Source organism: Xyrauchen texanus, chromosome 9 (genome assembly GCF_025860055.1).
Source record: "Xyrauchen texanus isolate HMW12.3.18 chromosome 9, RBS_HiC_50CHRs, whole genome shotgun sequence".
In the NCBI taxonomy this organism is placed as follows: Eukaryota; Metazoa; Chordata; class Actinopteri; order Cypriniformes; family Catostomidae; genus Xyrauchen; species Xyrauchen texanus.
Window position 1 is genome coordinate 21,326,575 of NC_068284.1, and position 25,349 is coordinate 21,351,923.

A 25,349-nucleotide genomic window follows, 5' to 3' on the forward strand; every position below is an offset into this window, starting at 1 on the left:
CCATTCACTTCCATTAAAAGTGTCTCACTGTAACACAGATTTGTGCCTTTTTTTAAGAAAAGGAGGGATAAGTCGAAATGAAATTTTGTGGCAATCAATATTATACCACAAATGCTGTTCAATGAGCTTGTATTGAACCTGAAATATTCCTTTAAATGTCCAAATAACTTTGGGGCCACTGTCCATTAAACAGAGAAGAATCACCTTTCAACCTCATCACGGGTGAAAATATCTCCCTTCTTTAGGGCCTTGATGGCAAACATTTCACCTGTAATACCGTATTCTGCAAGTAACACCTGTGAAGACGTGGGAAAAAGTAAAGTAATATAGATGGATTCAGAATTTGAAAAATTAAAAGGCAAGGTCTCCTACCTTTCCAAAATGGCCACGGCCTAACACTGCAACACATTTAAAGTCTTTAAGGCTGAAATTAAATGGTTCTTTTTCCTCCTCTTCCCTAAAAAAAAAACAAAGAAAATAATGTGTTTAAGTTATGTAGTGTATATTTCTACAAAAAATAAAATAGATATAATATTAATAAATGATAGAAAGTTCACCTTATATCTGTGTTTGTTTGGACAGCTATGAGTTTTAATGCTGATGGTTGTGTCTCATGTTCCACAACAGTTTCGAGATTAGACTGAACAATGATGCTGTTCCTGTCATTTCGATCAAATGTGGCCAAGGTGTCCTGCAGAAAAAAAAAAATCCTTTTAGTTGTCGCTGGTATCAGTTCAGTTGTTTATACAAGATGAGACTAAATACTCTGTTATCTTTACGCTAAATAAAAGTATGGATAAAGGCATTTTCTTTTAAATCCAAGGGGGGAGATTAGATTTTTTAGTTTAAAGAAGTCTTTAACTGTACAAGTCCTTTTAAGGAAACAGATGGTATCAAAACAGATGCCTGCACTGCTTAACTCTACAACAACCACATGATAGTGTGTGATGTTACCTGTTCTCTGTCTTTGTTGACCATCTTGTTCTCAGGCAGTGCTTCTCTAATACTAACAGGAGAGTAATGCTTTGGCGTAGCGTATTTGTCAAAGTCCAGTTTTGTCACTATTGGTACACTAAAAAGGGCATTAAATTACAAACAACACAATCAAAGCCCCATAATTTCAAAAATTGGCATCTAACACCGTGTCTTAACCAGACGCAATGCAATATGATTCCAGCGACTAACAATTTCCCCGTTCACATTGAACACGATAATGCTGTATTACCCAGCACAAGCACAGCCAATAAAAACAAATTTAAGATTTAATGCACAGTTATGAGGAGTGTAATTTTGGAACAATGACAGTTGATGCCACAGAAATAGAAACCAAAATATTCTGACGCTTAATCGTAACTCTGATTAACATGGAAGTGATCCCTTTTATCACTAGTCGCATCCTGTTTTGTTAGGACAGGGTGTAAATGTGCATGCTTACAAATGTATGCGTGTTGTGTACGTTCATACCTCCTCAAAGCAGGGGTTCCTGGATGACTACTGTGGTCAGTCTCGACTGCCAGCTCTGCTACTTGTGGACTAAATGAGTTATTCGGAGAGGGAATGGCTCTCCTCACCAGCCGGCCCCAGGTACCAATGCTCATCTGAGGGGCCCTCAGGAATGTTCTCCCTATAGACACAGGGGCAGCCATCAGATTAATCCAACAGCATGGAGAGGAAAAACACATTCTACTGGCTAATATAAACCTAAACACTTAGACACTGGGGTAGTATAAACAAAGTGGTTACAAAAAAAGGAAATGTGTTAACTTTTAAAGCTGTCTTTTTTTTTATTATTTGTAGGCGGTGTGCAGATCTGGGCCTAAACACAAGGTCTTCTGAGAGGCTGGTATGCATCACAATTTTGCCATACTACAAGCAGTGTGTTTTATGGTGTGTCCTCATTCCAAGTTATTTATGTTAAAATAATATGCCTAATTTCAAATGTTAGCATCTGCTCTTAAAGGTGTCACGCTGTGAGGAATCACATTTTCCTTGATATTTTGACAAGAGGTCATTCTACAATAATAATATACTGTAAATTACAGAACTCAAAACTTAATCCCCAATGCAATAAAAGCATTTATTGAAACCAAGCTGAAGTTCTCTACTTCTGCGACTTCTCCACATCACTAGGGTGCTCAATAATTCATGACTGCCTCTACAGCAACAACATCAACGCATACTTTTACATTGTCACACCATGGCCCCGTCCACTGGCGCTCTAGGCCTAGTGTGGCCTAACAATTCCTGAACGCCAAAGGGGACACATCTGGACTATTTTGAATTATTTTTGTATTTAAAAATACCTCTTTGACAATTGCTTTTAAAAGACGCGGTGTCAAGTTACAACTCTGAAAAAGAGAAGCCATTCGGTTTCGTTTAGCTGCTGTGCCTCTTGTTGTTTGAGCATAAACATGTCATGGATCTGCACTATTTTTAATTGTTGGTGTAGGTAAACATGCACTAGATGGACGTCTTTGGCCGTTTTGCTGCGTTTCAGTGATGTGGGCCTAAGTGCATTATGATACTGTACAGTATGTGTGTGCGTGTCTTTTTCATCCTGCTTTGGACTATGTAGTTGTGTTTTTTCGGCTCATATCAGCGTGGATTGCTTGTGAACCAGTCATAATACTATTCAAGCTTTGCAAAGGAACTGTTATTGAAAGATGGGGCAGTTAAAAACAATATTGGACCCTAAAACCATGAGTAAACAGTTTCATTCACGAATGTTTCAAATGTCATGACTGTTTGATAGTTAATGGTGCTGTGTGTTAACAGTTGTGCTTGAGTGAACAGTTTAATATTTGGATTCAATGTGTTGGATGTGCTTAATGTGTAAACCCTGAAATTTAGTTTTATAATGTTGTGGAGCTTGTTAATTTCTTCTGATTGAGTTTCAAATATGGCTGTATTTGAGGGGCTACACGATGTTAGCCAATGAGAACAGTGGCCGTTTATGTTGAAGTTTTAAAGAGGAGCTTAGGCCAAAACCGATCGTTTCACACAGAGGACTCGAGACAAGGTGGAAAATTATCATACATTACTAAATTATGACTGTTTTGGTGCAAAAAACATTACTAACATTATCAATGGACCTCAAGGAAGATAATAAATTATATATATATTTTCACATTGACAAAACTATGATGACCTTATTCTTTCATGCTTTTATTGAATCAATTATATCCTTTTCTTTATTGTCCTGATTCGGAAATCTAACGTTAAAGAACAGAAATCTTTTGAGTCAAATTGTCAAATGGTCTAGTAGGCTGATTGGGGAGTCATAGCTTAACCCAGCATCCCTGTATACCACACAGTTACAGCGGTTGGCTGGCACGATCTTCAATGATGACTCCCATCCCTTGCACAGTGAATTTCAGCTTTTTCCTTCTGGATGATGGTTTATAGTCCCACAGTGCAGAACAAATGTCCATTTTATTTAACTATTTATATATTGTATTTAAATGTTGATTGAAATGTTGTGCACTTGTTATCATGTCGTACACTGTTTGTAAAAAATGTGTCAAAATATATGAATTCACCCACTGTCAACCAAATCTCCTTTGGGTATAAAGTAACCTGAACTCCTGATATGCAATATCTCACAAAAGTGAGTACACCCCTCACATTTTTGTAAATATTTGATTATATCTTTTCATATGACAACACTGAAGAAATGACACTTTGCTACAATGTAAAGTAGTGAGTGTACAATTTTTATAACAGTGTAAATTTGCCGTCCCCTCAAAATAACTCAACACACAGCCGTTAATGTCTAAACTGCTGGCAACAAAAGTGAGTACACCCTTAAGTGAAAATGTCCAAATTGGGCCCAATTAGCCATTTTCCCTCCCCGGTGTCATGTGACTCATTAGTGTTACAAGGTCTCAGGTGTGAATGGGGAGCAGGTGTGTTAAATTTGCTGTCATCACTCACACAGTCCCTCATACTGGTCACTGGAAGTTCAACATGGCACCTCATGGCAAAGAACTCTCTGAGGATCTGAAAAAAAGAATTGTTGCTCTACATAAAGATGGCCTAGGCTATAAGAAGATTGCCAAGACCCTGACACTGAGCTGCAGCACAGTGGCCAAGACCATACAGTGGTTTAACAGGACAGGTTCCACTCAGAACAGGCCTCGCCATGGTCGACCATAGAAGTTGAGTGCACGTGCTCAGTGTCATATCCAGAGGTTGTCTTTGGGAAGTAGACGTATGAGTGCTGCCAGCATTGCTGCAGAGGTGGGGGGTCAGCCTGTCAGTGCTCAGACCATATGCCGCACACTGCATCAAATTGGTCTGCATGGCTGTCGTCCCAGAAGGAAGCCTCTTCTAAAGATGATGCACAAGAAAGCCCGCAAAAGGTTTGCTGAAGACAAGCAGACTAAGGACATGGATTACTGGAACCATGTCCTGTGGTCTGATGAGACCAAGATAAACTTATTTGGTTCAGATGGTGTCAAGCGTGTGTGGCGGCAACCAGGTGAGGAGTACAAAGACAAGTGTGTATTGCCTACAGTCAAGCATGGTGGTGGGAGTGTCATGGTCTGGGGCTGTATGAGTGCTGCCGGCACTGGGGAGCTACAGTTCATTGAGGGAACCATGAATGCCAACATGTACTGTGAAATACTGAAGCAAAGCATGATCCCCTCCCTTCAGGGACTGGGCCGCAGGGCAGTATTCCAGCATGATAACGACCCCAAACACCACATACCACTGCCTTGCTAAAGAAGCTGAGGGTGAAGGTGATGGAGTGGCCAAGCATGTCTCCAGACCTAAACCCTATTGAGCATCTGTGGGGAATCCTCAAATGGAAGGTGGAGGAGCACAAGGTCTCTAACATCCACCAGCTCCGTGATGTCATCCTGGAGGTGTGGAAGAGGACTCCAGTGGCAACCTGTGAAGCTCTGGTGAACTCCATGCCCAAGAGGGTTAAAGCAGTGCTGGAAAATAATGGTGGCCACACAAAATATTGACACTTTGGGCCCACTTTGGACATTTTCACTTAGGGGTGTACTCACTTTTGTTGAAAGCGGTTTAGGCATTAATGGCTGTGTGTTGAGTTATTTTGAGGGGACAGCAAATTTACACTGTTATAAAAGTTGTACACTCACTACATTACATTGCAGCAAAGTGTCATTTCTTCAGTGTTGTCACATGAAAAGATATAATCAAATATTTACAAAAATGTGAGGGGTGTACTCACTTTTGTGAGCTACTGTATATATATATATATATATATATATATATATAGAAAGAGTATGTCTTAACCCCTTTGAAGGGGTAATATAATTAAAAAATATTTTTTTGGAAACACTCTCACTCCTCAGTTCAAAAAGACCATTTACTAAAACTATGCTGCAAAAACAGCCTTTTCTGAAATTTGTGCTTTTGTGATATCACAAGAACAAAAACATTTACACATCGACAACACCTGTTTGGGTTATACAGTTACCCATTTAACATGCCAAAGTGTGTTTACATAGAAGTTTTAAAGGTAAAGTAGCAAAACACAACTCATTTAATTCTAAGGGTCAGAGAGAGGGTGGAAAATGGTCAACACAGACTAATTTTCAGCTGTTTTGGTGCAAGAAACAATCTTAAAACAATCTAAATAAATATCAATTTACAAAAGAATTTAAGTACTCAATCATAGAGACTACTCCCAAAGGTTACAAACATCATGCAGAACAAATGCCCTCACCTTGTTTTGAAAAAATCTTCTTCTGCCTTTGGAGTTTGGTTCTCCGCTCAATGACAGGACTGAAAAAGGTAACCTGTAATACAAACATGCCTTTTAGATCAAGCTCTAAAACTAATCAAATCCTACTTAAGGATTACTAGGCTAAGGTTCTCCAGAGAAGCAAAAATGGGAAAACCTCCCCGAGGGTTTAAGGGGCCACTGAGCATGAGGAATCCCTGATTTTCTCACAGTGCACTAGACTGGTAATCAGAGGTCTCTTTGTGGGAATGTATTGATCAGCAAAAGACAATATTGTAAAGATACCTCTGCAAACAGAGTCCCTTGTGGTTCAAGGTAAAGGCACATTCCATGGCGCTGGTTGTCCAGAAAGTCCTCAAGTCGAAGGAATTTTACAGCACAAAGAGATCGCCAATCTCTCCAATACACAGAGATCTCCAACTCCCGAGACTACGGTACACACAAACATTTATCATCTCATATTAAAACAACACCCAGTACTGTTATGAATGAACCATAAACATAAAGCTAAAGTGTGCAATTTCGTTACTAAATGGATTGCATAATTTATGGTTTTAAAAGGTTTTCCTGAACACTTCCTCTGTCTACCATTCGTCAGGAAGAAAGACCCACTCCAAACTCACGCCACAAAGCCACAGTGTTTACATTCTTCAAGTCAACCTACTAATGGTTTACTAATAGTTACTTCTGCATATTAAACTAGGATAGAAGAAAGTAAATTTTTTAACACCGACAAGATTACACACTTCAGATTTAATTTAAAGTTGACGTGTGTATTTTCTGAGCCACTAACGACACCGAATGGAACTGCTAAAATAACATTGTTTTCAAAACAGCTTTCCAAATACGCCCTCCCCCTCCCCCGTTTATTGAACAAACAGATAGTCCCGCAACTCCCCGCAACTCACACCATTGGTTAGACAGGCCACTCAAAATAAACAGCAATTTCTATAATGCTAGAGACAGTGTTTACAGTTTTCAAGACAATTAACCTGTAACAGGCTGGGATAGAAAAAAGTATTTTAACATAAAAAAAAAGTTACACACATCAGCTTTAACAGTAAGGAAGGCCAAATGTTACCCGGTCTAGCTCTAATGTAAACTTCTGGTCCCACGACTGATTGCTGACAGGTTTCCAACTGGTCTGTCCAACTACTGTGTTGTCGAGCTTCAGAACAGCACTAATCTCATCTGGACACACACACAGAAAATACTATTTCTGACAACAATTAAGCCCCACAAAAGAGCGCAACAGTCTGGTTCTGGAAGGAAAAATCCCATACATTTTTTCCATAGACAAATTGATTTTCAATGTCAACTTATAAACCTTTAAAAACAGACCTACCTTGAGCTCCGAGTTTGTTCTTCGATGGTATATGAAAGATGAAAGATGGTATGTACATGAAGTACACAGCACCTTTGTCTTTCTGTCTGATTTTGTAAATACTTTTAAATACTTTTTTTGCCTCAAAACAAAATTTGTGATGTTGTGATTTACCTCAGAGCCAATTGGTTTGGTTCATGGTTTACAACTCTTTTATAAATTATTTTATGAAAAGTCTCTGGGAAAAATGTATAGAAAAAATACGGCTGACTGTTGCACCCTACTGCCACAATAATTTTAATTGATTAATTGTGTCATGTCAAAATGAAAAGCCTGAAGAGAAACCATTTGAAGGCAAGCGCTTAAATGCACTCAACTGGAAAGGTCGTCAGTTTTGGAGAGATTTCGAATGCTGGTTCCTCTGCGGTTCCCACGGCTCATGAAAGAGGAGCGTGTTTCACTGGGGCTCCAGCCTGGCAGCGGTACCGACGTGGCTTTAGACCGGCCAGGAATATTCTCCAAAAGGTCCTGGCATCCCATGAGTCGAACCTCTAACTTACCTATTTAAAGTCAATTTCAATTGTCATTAATATAGATCTGTGCAGATCCAACTCTATCAAGACTCAACAATAAGGATGCCAATAAGACAAGTGACAGTTCTGTCAAATGGCATTAAACTCTCTCTCACTAGCTCTGTGCCATCCTTACTGTTAAACCCTGTTAATACAGTAACAGTTAAGTACCATGTTAAACTAATTCTTGAGGCAGAATATCTTTGTCACCTGTGAGTGCAGCTGGCTTGGTGCTGTACTGGTTCTTCACAGTGCTGTGTTGGTTGTGTGTGGATATGAAGCTCTGACGGGGGCTGAGAGCAGGGGAGGACATAAGGGATAACTCCTCCATGATCAGACTGCTCTTGGGGTGGTTTTTGGGAAGCTCATTGAGTCTCTGCTCCAGGGAATACTTCAACAAATCCAGCTTCTGATTGGACTCATTGAATCTAGCTTGGGCCTGGATAACACATAATTACAGCAGAGTATGTATGAATGGAAATGACACAAAAGTATAAATGTGAAATTGTGTAATTTAGTTTACAGATGCTAAGCTTACAACTATGGTATTAATGTGGCATTCATTACTAGCTTTTTATTATTGTATTTATATTATTTTTTTACTGGCTTGCGGCTGCTCTCTCTCTGACCACTATGATTTCTATGGCTACAAGGACTACCAGATGAAGAACTTGAATAGTTAAAGCTGCTGTAAGCAATTTTTTAATGGAATAGTATGCAAAAAATGTCCTTATTACATAACAGATATCACTGAAATAGGTGTCCTGAAATATCATAACCTAACAAACACAGTTAACAGTAGGGTCAGAAATTAAGTGAGGCTCCGGGGAACAATACCACTGGCAGTGACAAAAATGCCCCCATAATTTAAAGAAATATTCTGGGCTCAATCTAAGTTAAGCTCATTCAACAGCATTTGTGACATAATGTTGATTACCTCAAAACTGTATTTTGACTTATTTTCTACCATACTTTTGTTAAAATAAAAGCTAAAATTTGGGTTACAATGGAAGTGAATGGGGCCAATCTGCAAACATTAAAACACTATTTTAAAAGTATAGCCACAAGACATAAAGAAATATGTGCATTTACATGATTTTTGTGTGATCAAATCACTTACTAAACATATCCATTTTTTCAATGTTGTTGTCATGACAACGTAACGGCATAAACCCTGTAATCCCTGTAATTTCGTAATCCGCCACAAAAATTACGAATTAAACAACTTTACAGCTCAAATAATAAAAGCCTCCACACGCGCTATGTCTCTGCTGTAACACATTCAACAAGCCACATGATAAGATGCACAGATTGATGGTCTCAGACACGGAGGCAACTAAGATTTGTCCCGAGTCAAAATACATGTTTGTGGTAATCAACATTATGCCACAAATGCGGTCTCGTAATGAATCCTCTGTTTTTTATTTGTAACATCTGATGCAGTTCTTAGTATTCTTGTTAATCTTAATGAATGTTAATCTTAATGAACTGGTTCAATTGAAGAATTTAACCTGAAAAGATGGCACGCAGTATATTTTTTAAAGTTAGAAATAAATAAAAAAATCCCGCTGAGAATCAACTGCAGGAGTCACATATTGCCCCCAGCAACAACAACAAGAAAAGGAATCTGACTGCAGGAAACTATTGCTTAGCAATCAGAAGACATTGAGGTGAGGGCATTGAGGTTTTTTATTAAAGGGTCTGGTCTAATTCAGTGGCTAAGTCTGGTCTAAGTTAGCAAAATAGTTAACATTGATTACAGCAACTTTAAATATCCAAACAGTCAATTAAGGACAGACAGCGCCTTGCTTTACATGTCAAACAGAGTGCCACAGACCAAGAGATTCAAAGAGGTCAGTTCAGATGATGTTGATGATGTTGCAGTTGAAGATACCTCAGAATGAGCCCTCTTCTCAGTCAGTTTGCCAGAGCCTAGCAGCTTCATGACATTCTTGGCCCCCTCGGCCACAGCGTATTCTATCCGTGCATGATGACAGAGCTCCTCCACCCGCAGGTCCAGAGGACTGATAATGGGCTTGGCTGCACAAACACCACCAGATAAATAACACTATGATTTTGAAAAAGCAAATATACATATCTTTCTTTTGTGTTTTATAGAACTGGTGAATGCTAATATTTCAAAAAACAAAGATTGAGTGGTACCAATGACATCATTGTTGTCAAAGCTGAGTTCGCTGGTTTGGCTGGCTTTGAGGATCTGCATTCTGATAAACTCAATCTTGGTTTTACTGTCTTGGAGCATCTGCTGTGCTGTTGCAAGCAGTTTTCTGTCCTATAAAGCAATGTCAACCACAGTGTTATAAAAGTCAAGTCTAAACCACAAAAGGGAGAATGCAGAACAGACACAAATACAGATTTTAAGTGGTAGGATATTAATTGACAAAATATATCTTACAACTAAGGTCAGTTATCTTTTTTCACACCATTTATTAGACTTCAGTAAACCATCTGCAATATTTTTTATGTATATTAGTACTTGCACTACTTGCACTTTTGTGCAAGCTGGTCAAATGGTTACCAAATTCCCTCCAAAATCCAGGGTTACCTTGTTGACGGTGTATGAGATGTCATTTCCTAGTTTACGTCAGCCCTAGCTTAATGTTGAGCCACAGAGGCAAGCTCACAACTGGTACTAAACCCCTCAACCATCTCACAGGAGCTGGTATTATAACATGTCTTTAAAAGTGAGGTAGCAGTACTGGGCCTGTGATTCTAACAGAATACATTTAAATCACTGCTGTTCACAATTTAAAGAATCACACTCAATCTGTCTAGACTGAGATTTAAAGTTGCACTGATTTTTTTGGTCATTTTTTGCTTGTTGCAATGGCCGATACAGCTGATTTAAAAAAAATTATAATTCTGTCATCATTTACTAAACCTCAAGTTGTTCCAAAAGCCTATGAATTTCTTTATTATGCGCAACACAAAAGGAGATTTTAGGCAGAATACGAGATTAAGTCAGCATTTCCATTAATTGCATGGAAAAAAAGATACAATGAAAGTGAATGGTGGCCAAGGCTCACATACTACCTAACATATTTTGTTTTCTATGGAAGAAAGACATTCTCACAAGTTTGGAACAACAAAAGGGTGAGTAAATGAGAAGAAATTTTTTTTTTTGTCCTAACTTTGTAAGCATGTAATTCTGGTTCTGTCAAAAAGTCTTATTTTTTTCCATTAGATAGAAGCAAATATTATATCAAATAAATTTTCCTTTATCACTTTCAGTCACAAAAAGCCGATTTGAAATGTAGGTGGTGTTCTAACATATTTTAGTCCTCACAGATGTACTTGTCCATAGACATTCAGTCTAATTTTCAGTTCATGCACCACCCTCGTTGTTACATATCTCGGCATTTGAGTGGACTAGAAGCTCAATCTAAGTGTCTTTAGAAAGCTGAGATTCTCCCCTTTGCAATATATGATATATACAAATGTATAATTACATATATTTCTGATATGATTTGTTTAACATGCTTTTTCTGCTGAACCGCATATTTTGTTCTGGATATCGAAGATATAACATTAGATTTAGGGCTGCAACAACTAATTGATAAAATTTATAATTATCGATAATGGAAATAATCAACAATGAATTTCATAATCGATTAGTTGGATATTTGCAGTAAGCACGGAGAAGCCCCGTCAGTGATGTCACTTCACAGCCAATAGAGAGCACTTTATAAACACTTCAAAGAAGATCATAATAAGCGTACAGTTTAATGTGGAGTGGTTGCTGCATCAGGTGTGTTGATCGAGTGCTTGTGCTGTTTGATGCGCGAGAGTTGTTTCTCTCCAGAGCATCACTTACATTTTACTGCTTTTTTCTATGTTTTATAATGTGAACATGTTATGAATTCAAATCAGCCACGAGCGGGTCTCTGTCAAAAGTGACGTTAGTATTTGATGTGAAATCATATTTCACATTGTGATTCTTTTCGAACTGTGGTATTAGAGCAACAAAAATAAACTGTACAGTCAAATTCCTGAGAACATTCATTTGATTTTATTCAATGATTTGTCTATTTAAGTGCTAATTGAAAGACTTTTATATTCATATTCATATTTCTACCACATTACCTCTAGGTGATGTTGATTTGTGACGCGGATGTATTCAGGCCTTATTTTATTATTTGATTGACCATAAAGGCAGAAGTGATGGTTATTTAGGAAAAGTTCCGATTCTAAGCCTTCAACCAATACCACATATGCCTGACTAATGTATAAGGAGACTTGAACATTTTCAGCGTAAACTTTTTTCACGACATAGCACCCTGTTATGAATACCCTGTCTTGTTTCACTGTTGCCCTTTTGTTTACCATTGTTGTCACTTTTGCACTTCTTAGTTTTCACTTTATTCCCTTATGTAACTCCATAGTCCTTGTTAGCGTTCGTGTTCACTGTTCATTGTTTACACCTACTCTTGTTAATTTGCCTTTGGTTTCTGTTAATCACCTTGTTATCTTGTTTGAGTTCTGTTCTTTCATTGGCCACCTATCCCATGTTTGTGTATTTATACCCCATGTCTTTGTTCAGTCTTTGTCGATCGTCGTTTGAAGTTAGCCTGGTGTGTGCTTCTCTCCCCAGTTCCCTGTTTGTGTCTACCGTGGTTTCCTTAACTAGTTTATGTTTCTTTTCCCCATCGTGGGTTGTTACTTTGTGTTTCTCGACTAAATAAAGTTCAAACTGCGTTTGGATCCGCATCTCTTCGTCAGCCTCGTTACTCAAGCATAACAGAGCGATCGACCACCCATGGATCCAGCAGTCCAGAGGCGAATTATGAACTGCTCTGCCTGAAGCAAGGGGACCGACCGATAGAAGACCACATCCACGACTTTCTTGTCCTGGCAAACGTTTCAGACTTCCCTAATTCCTCCCTTGTGGTCTTCTTCCGAGGCAACCTGAGTGGCGGGCTGAAGGAGCGGTTGCCACCACCAACGCGACTGGGCGCTCCACGCTTCGTAGAGGAGACCCTACAGGCCTGCGGTTCTCCTCTAACAGTGGACATCATCGAGGAGAACCCGTGGCGCCTCCCACAGTATTGACCCTCCATTACGCCCGTGGTTCGTCCTTTCACGCCTGTCGGCGAGCCAGCGGCCCTCTTCGTCTGCCGGAGGAGGAGGAGAAGACAGGCTTCCGCCTCCGGCCCACGCCTGCCCGGTCTGCGAGCCAGAGCCCACGCCTGCCCGGTGAGCGAGCCAGCTGCCACGCATGTCACAGTGAGCGAGCCAGCGGCCACGCATGTCACAGTGGCGAACCAGCGCCTACGGCCTCTACCGTCAGCAAGCCTGAGCCCTCGTCAACCGCGGTCAGCGAGCCTGAGCCCTTGCCAGCCACGGTCAGCGAACCTGAAGCCACGCTGACCAGGAACAACATCCCAGCTTCGCCAGTCGCATCAGCCCGGAGGAAGAGGAGAAAGGGAGAGGTCTCTGCACTCCAGCCACCGCCTGCCACAGCCCCATGCTCTGAACCCCCCTTGGCTCTGCCCTCAGTGCCCAGCGAACCCAAGCCGGCGCTTACCACGGCAACCCAGCCAGAGCCCGTAGCCTCAGACGTCAGTGAGCCAGTGCCAATAGCCTCAAACGTCAGTGAGCCAGCGCCTGTAGCCTCAAACGTCAGTGAGCCAGCGCCTGTGGCCTCGAATGTCAGTGAGCCAGCGCCTGTGGCCTCGACCGTCCGTGAGCCAGCGCCTGTGGCCTCGACCGTCCGTGAGCCAGCGCCTGTGGCCTCGACCGTCCGTGAGCCAGCGCCTGCGGCTTCGACCGTCCGTGAGCCAGCGCCTGCGGCCTCGACCGTCCGTGAGCCAGCGCCTGCGGCCTCGACCGTCCCTGAGCCAGCGCCTGCGGCCTCGGCCGTCCCTGAGCCAGCGCCTCGCGGCCTCGGCCGTCCCAGAGCCAGCGGTGCGTGCCCATCCTAGAGTCAGCACCTCCCGAGCCTTCCAGGGCTCCCCTCTCGAGCCTACCAGGGCTCCTCCTCCCGAGCTTTCCAGAGCTCCGCCATCCGAGTTTCCCGAGCTTTCCAGAGCTCCGCCATCCGAACTTCCCAGAGCTCCGCCCCTCAAGCCCCTCGAGCCTACCAGGGCTCCGCCCCTCAAGCCTCTCGAGCCTTCCAGGGCTCCGCCTCCCAAGCTTTCCAGAGCTCCACCCTCCGATCCTACCAAGGCTCCGCCCCTCAAGCCCCTCGAGTCTTCCAGGGCACCGTCTCTCAAGCCTCCCAAGCTTCCCAGAGCTCCGCCCTCTGAGCTTCCCAGAGCTCCGCCTCTCGAGCCTGCCAGGGCTCCGCCTCTCGAGCCTGCCAGGGCTCCGCCTCTCGAGCCTGCCAGGGCTCCGCCCCTCAAGCCTCTCGAGCCTGCCAGGGCTCCGCCCCTCAAGCCTTCCAGGGCTCCGCCTCTCGAACCTCTCGAGCCTTCCAGGGCTTCGCCTTCCAGGCCTCTCGAGCCACCCAGGGCTCCGCCTCTCGAGCCTTCCAGGGCTCCGTCCCCAGAGCCTCTTGAGTCTCCTACGGCTCCGCCCCAGGGCCTCCCTACGGCTCCGCCTCCCGACCCACTCAAGCCTTCGACGGCTCTGCCCCCAGAGCCTCTCGAGCCTCCTGCAGCTCCGCCTCTCAAGCCACCTGCAGCTCCGCCCCCGGGGCCTCCTGCGGCTCCGCCTCCAGAGCCACCTATGGCTCTGCCTCTCGATCCACTCAAGCCTTCGACGGCTCCGCCCTCGGAGCCTCCCGAGCCTCCTATGGCTCCACCTCCCGAGCTTCCTCCGGCCCCGCCTCTCGAGCCACTCAAGCCTTCGATGGGTTCACCCTCAGAGCCTCCTACGTCTCTGCCCCCAGAGCCTCCAGAGTCTTCCTGGTCTCCGCTCCTAAAGCCTCCCACGGTGCCGCCTACCTCGGCTCCGCCTCCTGAGCCTCTTTCAGCTGCACCTCCTGAGCCTCCCTCAGCCCCGCCTTCAGAGCCTTCATCGCCCTCGCCTCCTTCGGCTCCGCCTCCTGAACCTCCTTCAACTCCGCCTCTGAAGCCTCCATTGGCTCCGTCTTCAGAGCCATCTTCAGCCCTCGCCACCTTCGGCTCCACCTCCAGTGGCTCCGCCTTCTGAGCCTTCTACACCATCGCCTCCCTTGGCTCCGCCCAACACTGTTCCGCCTCCTGACCTGCCCAAGGCCTTACCGCCTGAGTCTGCCACGGCCCTGCCTAAGCCTCCTTTGGCGACGCCTCCCAAGTCTTCTACGGCTCCGCCTCCGAAGTCCTCCTTGGCTCCGCCTCACACGGCTCTGCCAGCCTCTGTCCTGTGGCCTCTTCCCAGATCTCCTGACTCAGTCCCAGTCCGTGGCCTCTTCCCAGGCCCCCTGACCCAGTCCCTGTCCGGTGGCCTCCACCCAGGCCTCCTGACCCTGTTCCCGTCCTGAGGCCTCCCCTCAGGCCTCCTGACCCAGTCCCTGTCCAGTGGCCTCCTCCCAGGTCCCCCAAACCTGTCCTTGCCCTGTGGCCAGCTCCCAGGCCTCCTGCACCTACCCTTCCCCGGTGGCCAGCTCCCAGACCATCGAAACCTGTCCCTGCCCGGTCGATACCACCCCGGTCTCCTAAACCTGTCCCTTTGTGCCCCCCGTGGACTGTCTCATCTCCCTTTGTGCCCCCGTGGACTGTCTCATTTCCCCTCGTGGCCCCCCCGGACTTCCTGCCCGCCCTCTTGTTCTTGTGCCCCCCCTGGTCTGCCTGTCTGCCCCCGCTGCCATCATTTTGTTCTCTGTGGGTTTTTTGTCTTTTGTCTTTTAGGATCGTCTGGAAGCCGATCCTTTGAGGGAGCTCTGTTATGAATACCCTGTCTTGTTTCACTGTTGCCCTTTTGTTTACCATTGTTGTCACTTTTGCACTTCTTAGTTTTCACTTTAGTCCCTTATGTAACTCCATAGTCCTTGTTAGCGTTACGTGTTCACTGTTCATTGTTTACACCTGCCCTTGTTAATTTGCCTTTGGTCTCTGTTAATCACCTTGTTATCTTGTTTGAGTTCTGTTCTTTCATTGGCCACCTATCCCATGTTTGTGTATTTATACCCCGTGTCTTTGTTCAGTCTTTGTCGATCGTCGTTTGAAGTTAGCCTGGTGTGTGCTTCTCTCCCCAGTTCCCTGTTTGTGTCTACCGTGGTTTCCTTAACTAGTTTATGTTTCTTTTCCCCATCGTGGGTTGTTACTTTGTGTTTCTCGACTAAATAAAGTTCAAACTGCGTTTGGATCCGCATCTCTTCGTCAGCCTCGTTACTCAAGCATAACAGAACGATCGACCACCCATGGATCCAGCAGTCCAGAGAGCGAATTATGAACTGCTCTGCCTGAAGCAAGGGGACCGACCGATAGAAGACCACATCCACGACTTTCTTGTCCTGGCAAACGTTTCAGACTTCCCTAATTCCTCCCTTGTGGTCTTCTTCCGAGGCAACCTGAGTGGCCGGGCTGAAGGAGCGGTTGCCACCACCAACGCGACTGGGCGCTCCACGCGTTCGTAGAGGAGACCCTACAGGCCTCGCGGTTCTCCTCTAACAGTGGACATCATCGAGGAGAACCCGTGGCGCCTCCCACAGTATTGACCCTCCATTACGCCCGTGGTTCGTCCTTTCACGCCTGTCGGCGAGCCAGCCGGCCCTCTTCGTCTGCCGGAGGAGGAGGAAGACAGGCTTCCGCCTCCCGGCCACGCCTGCCCGGTCTGCGAGCCAGAGCCCACGCCTGCCCGGTGAGCGAGCCAGCTGCCACGCATGTCACAGTGAGCGAGCCAGCGCCACGCATGTCACAGTGAGCGAACCAGCGCCTACGGCCTCTACCGTCAGCAAGCCTGAGCCCTCGTCAACCGCGGTCAGCGAGCCTGAGCCCTTGCCAGCCCACGGTCAGCGAACCTGAAGCCACGCTGACCAGGAACAACATCCCAGCTCGCCAGTCGCATCAGCCGGAGGAAGAGGAGAAAGGGAGAGGTCTCTGCACTCCAGCCACCGCCTGCCACAGCCCCATGCTCTGAACCCCCCTTGGCTCTGCCCTCAGTGCCCAGCGAACCCAAGCCGGCGCTTACCACGGCAACCCAGCCAGAGCCCGTAGCCTCAGACGTCAGTGAGCCAGTGCCAATAGCCTCAAACGTCAGTGAGCCAGCGCCTGTAGCCTCAAACGTCAGTGAGCCAGCGCCTGTGGCCTCGAATGTCAGTGAGCCAGCGCCTGTGGCCTCGACCGTCCGTGAGCCAGCGCCTGTGGCCTCGACCGTCCGTGAGCCAGCGCCTGTGGCCTCGACCGTCCGTGAGCCAGCGCCTGCGGCCTCGACCGTCCGTGAGCCAGCGCCTGCGGCCTCGACCGTCCGTGAGCCAGCGCCTGCGGCCTCGACCGTCCCTGAGCCAGCGCCTGCGGCCTCGACCGTCCCTGAGCCAGCGCCTGCGGCCTCGACCGTCCCAGAGCCAGCGGTCGTGCCCATCCTAGAGTCAGCACCTCCCGAGCCTTCCAGGGCTCCCCCTCTCGAGCCTACCAGGGCTCCTCCTCCCGAGCTTTCCAGAGCTCCGCCATCCGAGTTTCCCGAGCTTTCCAGAGCTCCGCCATCCGAACTTCCCAGAGCTCCGCCCCTCAAGCCCCTCGAGCCTACCAGGGCTCCGCCCCTCAAGCCTCTCGAGCCTTCCAGGGCTCCGCCTCCCAAGCTTTCCAGAGCTCCACCCTCCGATCCTACCAAGGCTCCGCCCCTCAAGCCCCTCGAGTCTTCCAGGGCACCGTCTCTCAAGCCTCCCAAGCTTCCCAGAGCTCCGCCCTCTGAGCTTCCCAGAGCTCCGCCTCTCGAGCCTGCCAGGGCTCCGCCTCTCGAGCCTGCCAGGGCTCCGCCTCTCGAGCCTGCCAGGGCTCCGCCCCTCAAGCCTCTCGAGCCTGCCAGGGCTCCGCCCCTCAAGCCTTCCAGGGCTCCGCCTCTCGAACCTCTCGAGCCTTCCAGGGCTTCGCCTTCCAGGCCTCTCGAGCCACCCAGGGCTCCGCCTCTCGAGCCTTCCAGGGCTCCGTCCCCAGAGCCTCTTGAGTCTCCTACGGCTCCGCCCCCAGGGCCTCCTACGGCTCCGCCTCCCGACCCACTCAAGCCTTCGACGGCTCTGCCCCCAGAGCCTCTCGAGCCTCCTGCAGCTCCGCCTCTCAAGCCACCTGCAGCTCCGCCCCCGGGGCCTCCTGCGGCTCCGCCTCCAGAGCCACCTATGGCTCTGCCTCTCGATCCACTCAAGCCTTCGACGGCTCCGCCCTCGGAGCCTCCCGAGCCTCCTATGGCTCCACCTCCCGAGCTTCCTCCGGCCCCGCCTCTCGAGCCACTCAAGCCTTCGATGGGTTCACCCTCAGAGCCTCCTACGTCTCTGCCCCCAGAGCCTCCAGAGTCTTCCTGGTCTCCGCTCCTAAAGCCTCCCACGGTGCCGCCTACCTCGGCTCCGCCTCCTGAGCCTCTTTCAGCTGCACCTCCTGAGCCTCCCTCAGCCCCGCCTTCAGAGCCTTCATCGCCCTCGCCTCCTTCGGCTCCGCCTCCTGAACCTCCTTCAACTCCGCCTCTGAAGCCTCCATTGGCTCCGTCTTCAGAGCCATCTTCGCCCTCGCCACCTTCGGCTCCACCTCCAGTGGCTCCGCCTTCTGAGCCTTCTACACCATCGCCTCCCTTGGCTCCGCCCAACACTGTTCCGCCTCCTGACCTGCCCAAGGCCTTACCGCCTGAGTCTGCCACGGCCCTGCCTAAGCCTCCTTTGGCGACGCCTCCCAAGTCTTCTACGGCTCCGCCTCCGAAGTCCTCCTTGGCTCCGCCTCACACGGCTCTGCCAGCCTCTGTCCTGTGGCCTCTTCCCAGATCTCCTGACTCAGTCCCAGTCCCGTGGCCTCTTCCCAGGCCCCCTGACCCAGTCCCTGTCCGGTGGCCTCCACCCAGGCCTCCTGACCCTGTTCCCGTCCTGAGGCCTCCCCTCAGGCCTCCTGACCCAGTCCCTGTCCAGTGGCCTCCTCCCAGGTCCCCCAAACCTGTCCTTGCCCTGTGGCCAGCTCCCAGGCCTCCTGCACCTACCCTTCCCCGGTGGCCAGCTCCCAGACCATCGAAACCTGTCCCTGCCCGGTCGATACCACCCCGGTCTCCTAAACCTGTCCCTTTGTGCCCCCCGTGGACTGTCTCATCTCCCTTTGTGCCCCCGTGGACTGTCTCATTTCCCCTCGTGGCCCCCGGACTTCCTGCCTGCCCTCTTGTTCTTGTGCCCCCCTGGTCTGCCTGTCTGCCCCGCTGCCATCATTTTGTTCTCTGTGGGTTTTTTGTCTTTTGTCTTTTAGGATCGTCTGGAAGCCGATCCTTTGAGAGGGCTCTGTTATGAATACCCTGTCTTGTTTCACTGTTGCCCTTTTGTTTACCATTGTTGTCACTTTTGCACTTCTTAGTTTTCACTTTAGTCCCTTATGTAACTCCATAGTCCTTGTTAGCGTTCGTGTTCACTGTTCATTGTTTACACCTGCCCTTGTTAATTTGCCTTTGGTCTCTGTTAATCACCTTGTTATCTTGTTTGAGTTCTGTTCTTTCATTGGCCACCTATCCCATGTTTGTGTATTTATACCCCGTGTCTTTGTTCAGTCTTTGTCGATCGTCGTTTGAAGTTAGCCTGGTGTGTGCTTCTCTCCCCAGTTCCCTGTTTGTGTCTACCGTGGTTTCCTTAACTAGTTTATGTTTCTTTTCCCCATCGTGGGTTGTTACTTTGTGTTTCTCGACTAAATAAAGTTCAAACTGCGTTTGGATCCGCATCTCTTCGTCAGCCTCGTTACTCAAGCATAACACACCCCTGTTTACATGTGGCTCAGTCAGTAAGCAGTTTTCTCCATGGCAAAGGGGATATTAAATAGCTTAATATAAAAAAATTGTGGTCTGGTATCTTATGCATGTTTTAAATGCATACGTTTTTGAAAAGGCCCTTTTTCCCTGCACGTTTGTATTAAAGTTAGCCTTCTCCTGTGCACTGTAAAAATAAGAATCCTGGATTCTACATCACCGATAAAAAAAACTCCAGCAGAAAGCTTCAATAAATTAAACCAAATGGTTGATTACCTTCGTGGAGCCATTTGAATACATCTGGATCATGTTCTCGGCCCCCTGCTTCACTTTTAATTCAATGTCATTCTGTTTTTTTAGAGCAGCTAGTCTGCTGCTGCTAGTGCATGTTCGTGTTTCACTTGTGGGGCTGTCCAGCGTGAGAGGGCACTCTGGAAAAAAGAATGGCAGAAAAGTAAAGCACATGCTGCAATCGGGGACTTCTTGTCCCATACTAGTTGGCAATTCAAAACATCAAATGTGACAAGCTTGAGTCTTGTAGTGTGCACTTGGCTTTAGCAGATAAGGTCAACCCTTCTGGTGTAACCTAGGGTTAAGTGTCATGCTCAAGTGCACAATGATGATGGATAATCATTTGAGGGGCTTGAACCAACAACCTCTTGGTTACCAGTTAAGATCTTCTTAAGCAAAAACGTTTATGCAGTTCTCTGTGGCAACAACTTCCAGATTTTTTGCTTAACCACAAATAACAGGAAGGATATAGCAACAGTGTAACTAACTGTTTGTTTGACCTTTGACAGTCATTAAGAGTGATCTGGACTAATCCAACACTCCAAAAAAAAAGGATTTTTGCAAGTTTAAATAAAATTAACAAAAGCAACACAATTCTAGAACATTTTGTCACAACTTGATTTCATTACATTCTATCCAATAAAATTTTTAAAAATGTAAGTTTATTTAATCTATTTGAGTTGGGACTACATACAATTTTTTTTTTTGTATTGACAAAATTGGGCAGAGGATTTCCATTTCTCAACGTTCTTTGCATGGGACTGGATGGGGTGAACAAATGTTTAAATTAAGTGTTATTTTATGCATTCTTTGAGTGAAATAAGAATAGGAGGAGATTTGTGTAATGTTTGGATATATTTGGTATTTAAAAAGATTTGTGTGATACGAGTGTGAAGCGATCATCTGTGTTCCTCAACTGCTTTCAGGTCCTTGAATAACGTATAACGTGCGAGTAAGGGTAGCCAGTAAGTTGGTGCCCTACGCAGACTGTGTAGTATGCGTGTAGGGAGCGGCGGTACTGATAATAGAATATTGCACCATATCAAAGAAAAATAAATAACAATTTGGAAAACTGCAGCATCCCACAAATTGAAATAAAAATAAAAAGAAGGATGCTATTTCACATGTGCATTTAAAGTATAACTTTTTTAATGTATATGAACAAAGTGTATATAAATGTAACAATTCAAAACGAATACAATCTGAACAACATAACAAGTTGGCTCCGCCCTCCCTCACGCACCTTTGGTTCATTGGTTGACACTACATGTCTGATTGACAGGAACAACAGGTGAGGCTGTTAGTCTGAGCAGAGTCAGAACGAATATGTGTGAGCATTTAGGCTTATATTATTTTATTTATTTTTCATTCTTTGAATTACATAATTCTATTCATATCTTAATTTTTAAATATTTTAATAAATAGATTCGGCTCTTCTGACATGTGAGCCATCTCCCAACGTTCACCTCCAAGAGTCGGCCAACTCATTCTCGAACGACCCATCACTAGTGCAACAGCTTCAGTATCCTCACAATTGCTCAACTGGCATATACTGATGATTCATAAAATAAAATAAGTTTGACCAACTTAAGAAAATGAAACATTATTAAACTAAGTTTGACTAACCTAATAAAGTTGAGTTAAAACTACTACAGTACATTGATTTGAGCTTAAACAAAGTTATGTTGGCTCAATGAAACTGACTGAATTTGAATAAACTAAATTAAACTGCTTGTAAAACATTATCACATTTAATTAAGGGAAATTACTTTTGAGTGAAGTACTAATATTTCAAAGATTAACAATTTATTTTGCCTTGTTTATATAATAAACAATATAAACAGATGCATGGGTAAACAAGAATAACAATTATTTAAATTCTTCTTAAGCCTATGTTTCCTTAATGTGGGGGTAAAATAAAAAAATGCAATCTGCACACATTATATAACAGTTACAATCTATTAATTTGAGAGACAGACACAGACAAAGGAAGAAAACTAATATAATTTAAATAATCCACAGCATTACTTTTCATGTTTAGGCTAGAAAAACTCCCCCACCCCTACAATTTCACAAAAACGAATAAACCTGTTTGACTTCTGTTAATAATAATCAAGAATATCAGCTTTCAGAAATGCAACTGTGTAAATGTCAACAATGTCAATCAATATGTACCAACACTGAAACTCAACCCTCTGTTGTACATATTATGAAAGCACTTTTAAAAGTAATATATATAAATAACTGGCAATTCATTATTTTTAATTACCTCGTTCATTTTAAATAATCCTGTAGTGTGACAAAGGAATTTTTAAAAGTACATATTTTTAATTAGCCTAATATGAGGTCATAAAGCTGCATGCATAATATTTATAAAAGAATTAGCGAAATACAGTTTAGGCTAGTTGTTGCCCCGGCCTGACTGTACGTTCACACCAGAAGCGGTGAGAGCGTCAAAATTCAGCTCTGGCTGCCCTGCCTTCGACGCTCAAGGGCGCTCGTGGGCGCTCTGGCGTAGTTGAAATAGGCGACAGCGTTTGTTCAGAATGCTTTGTTTTGTGAACTATATTTAAAGGGGCGCAATTTAAACATCCAGACATGTCGACCATTTACTTTTGCCGACCTATCACAAGTAGCGTATATCCTCATGTACTCTTTAAAATGTGAAAATAATTAATCGATCGATGGCAGTAAGTAATTAAAATTATAGTTGTTTGTTATAAAAAATAGAATACATTTGTAGTAATAACTGTGGTCTTGGTCATATATTACAGGGAAACCCGTCACGGCAATAATTCGTTTCTCCTCCATTTTATCTTCGAACGAATGCTTGGTGGGAACCAAAGTTTACACGGTTGTGTTCTCTAGACTTCAGCTAGGCGGAGCACTTCTATATTCCAATAGGTTGCCGCCGAACGCGTCACAGCTCATTACCATAATGTTGACTGCACTTGAACTTCCATCTGGCGCCCACGCCGCCCAAGACTTCGCCGCGCCGCTTCGCGCGCGGAGGCGCTGGCTGTCGTGAAAATGAATGACTTCCGGTCGATTTGACGCTCTCGCCGCCTCTGGTGTGAACGTACGGTGAGTCGGCAGTGGGGGTATGTGGGGATGGGGGCGTGGTCGTGTATCTGTCTGCGGGAGAGGGTGAGCAGTAAGGCTCGTCACCTGGGCTGTCATTAAGTTGGCTTGTGAGAGCCAACTTACTGAAATCCTACTTAAACTTATTATTATACCGATTCTTCTTATTCTTCTTAGCGGTGAAATTTCGGTATCTAACTCCTCCTAGAGCTTTTAAGCTACAGGCACCAAACTCGGCACAGACCTTCATACTAATCCCGAATAGTGTGCTATATCTTTTCTAACTGATCGGACTTACGGTTTTCCTAAAAATTACGATCAAACTCGGAAAAAACTCCCATTGACTTAACATTGCGGAATGTTCAGAAATTTAAATCCCAACTGACATTTTCACACACACAGACAAAAAGGGCCTGTCAGCCCTGCATCTCTCCCTCTCTCTCTCCCTCAGAGGATTTCTTTTATCAAGCAGCCAAAAAGTAATGACCTAAAATCTTCATAGCCACACGCTAAAACATGCTAAAAACATGCTAGCATCTATCTGAGGGTCAATATCTATCTATCTATCTATCTATCTATCTATCTATCTATCTATCTATCTATCTATCTATCTATCTATCTGAGGGTAAATATCTATCTCTCTCTCTCTATCTATCTATCTATCTATCTATCTATCTGAGGATAAATATCTATCTATCTATATCTATCTCTCTATATATCTAAGGGTAAATATCTATCTATCTATCTATCTATCTATCTATCTATCTATCTATCTATCTATCTATCTAGCAACTAAGTTAAACTTTTTTAACACTACACTGTAGAACTTGCTCATTAGAGTCATTCATTTGGGAATCAGACTACACTGGTCACACTATATGTTTCACATTGTAGATTCAAAAGAACCGGCTCATTAGAGCCATTAATTTGGGAATCAGACTACACTGGTCACACTGTATGTTTCACATTGTAGATTCAAAAGAACTGGCTCATTAGAGCCATTAATTTGGGAATCAGACTACACTGGTCACACTGTATGTTTCACACTGTAGATTCAAAAGAACTGGCTCATTAGAGTCATTTGTTTGGGAATCATGCTAACACATTTTAGATTCAAAAGAACTGGCTCATTAGAGTCATTAATTTGGGAATCAGACTACACTGGTCACACTGTATGTTTCACACTGTAGATTCAAAAGAACCGGCTCATTAGAGTCATTTGTTTGGGAATCATGCTAACACATCATAGCATCGCCTAGCAAAGTGCTAAAACATGCTAAAAGCGTCTAGCATCATGCTAACACATGCTAGCATCGCCTAGCGAAGTGCTTAAAACATGCTAAAAGCGTCTTAGCATCATGCTTAACACATGCTAGCATCGCCTAGCGAAGTGCTAAAACATGCTAAAAACGTGCTAGCATCATGCTAACACATGCTAGCATCGCCTAGCGAAGTGTTAAAACATGCTAAAAACGTGCTAGCATCATGCTAACACATGCTAGCATCGCCTAGCGAAGTGCTAAAAGATGCTAAAAACGTGCTAGCATCATGCTAACACATGCTAGCATAGCCTATCGAAGTGCTAAAACATGCTAAAAATGTGCTAGCATCATGCTAACACATGCTAGCATCGCCTAGCGGAGTGCTAAAACATGCTAAAAACGTGCTAGCATCATGATAACACATGCTAGCTTCGCCTAGCAAAGTGCTAAAACATGCTAAAAACGTGTCTATCTATCTATGTATCTATCTGAGTGTCTATCTCTCTATCTATCTATCTATCTATCTATCTAGCAACTAAGTTAAACTTTAAACTACTTTAAACTACAAACTACTTTAAACTTTAAACTAGTTTAAACTACAAACTAATTTAAACTTTAAACTAATTTAAACTTTAAACTACTTTAAACTATAAACTACTTTAAACTATAAACTACTTTAAACTAATTTAAACTTCAAACAACTTTAAACTTCTTCAAACTTTCTGGTCCAAACTTTCACAAGCCAACTTAAAGTTTGTCTCGACGAACTTTTTTTTGTAGTTGTCATTAAAACCTGTCTGTCAATATAATTATGGTGGAGGGAGACCTGAAAAGGTTGACAGATGCATCAGTTGGCAGAATGAGAAAGCAGAGAGAGAGTCGGTTGTGTGTGTGACTACTAATATTGAAAATTAACTCTCATTGACTTGCTTGTGTGTTTATTCAAACATTACATTAACAGTAACATTATATGATATTTATGATAAATTTCTGTGTAACATAAGTAACATTCTTCCCTAGAAGTAAATGTAATGGGAAACCACCACATTATAAATACAGTAACTCAGACATTTAAGATGAACATACAGGTATGGCCTGTCCAAAGCAGGGGGTTTCACCCTGGTCACTACAGCCTCACCCACTTCACTTTCTGGAGTCTTGACAAGTGCTGAGCCACAAAAGAGCACTATGACATCATCAGTGAGGGACTCACACTGTAGGGCTGTTGTCTGGAAGCAAATCTGCTGATTTCTTCTCAGCAGAGACAGACACAGACAAAGGAGGTTGACAAAGAGGTGTGA

General features: G+C 44.8%; 1 protein-coding gene across 2 annotated transcripts in view; it reads right to left on the minus strand.

The window, feature by feature from the left end:
* The window catches only part of LOC127649182 (serine/threonine-protein kinase N2-like), a 39,433-nt gene that overhangs the window by 5,712 nt on the left and 8,372 nt on the right, over nt 1-25,349 (minus strand). Inside the window, exons 3-15 of one of the 2 annotated variants that reach the window (XM_052134163.1) lie at nt 19,691-19,845; nt 9,779-9,908; nt 9,510-9,655; nt 7,826-8,054; nt 7,421-7,603; nt 6,801-6,910; nt 6,005-6,148; nt 5,702-5,774; nt 1,465-1,624; nt 955-1,072; nt 558-691; nt 373-457; nt 205-296 (exon numbers count right to left, since the gene is read on the minus strand). In XM_052134163.1, the coding sequence (XP_051990123.1) occupies nt 205-296; nt 373-457; nt 558-691; nt 955-1,072; nt 1,465-1,624; nt 5,702-5,774; nt 6,005-6,148; nt 6,801-6,910; nt 7,421-7,603; nt 7,826-8,054; nt 9,510-9,655; nt 9,779-9,908; nt 19,691-19,845 (1,759 nt within the window). The remainder of the gene's footprint in view (nt 1-204; nt 297-372; nt 458-557; nt 692-954; nt 1,073-1,464; nt 1,625-5,701; nt 5,775-6,004; nt 6,149-6,800; nt 6,911-7,420; nt 7,604-7,825; nt 8,055-9,509; nt 9,656-9,778; nt 9,909-19,690; nt 19,846-25,349) is intronic. The other variant, XM_052134164.1, reaches the window with a different exon arrangement.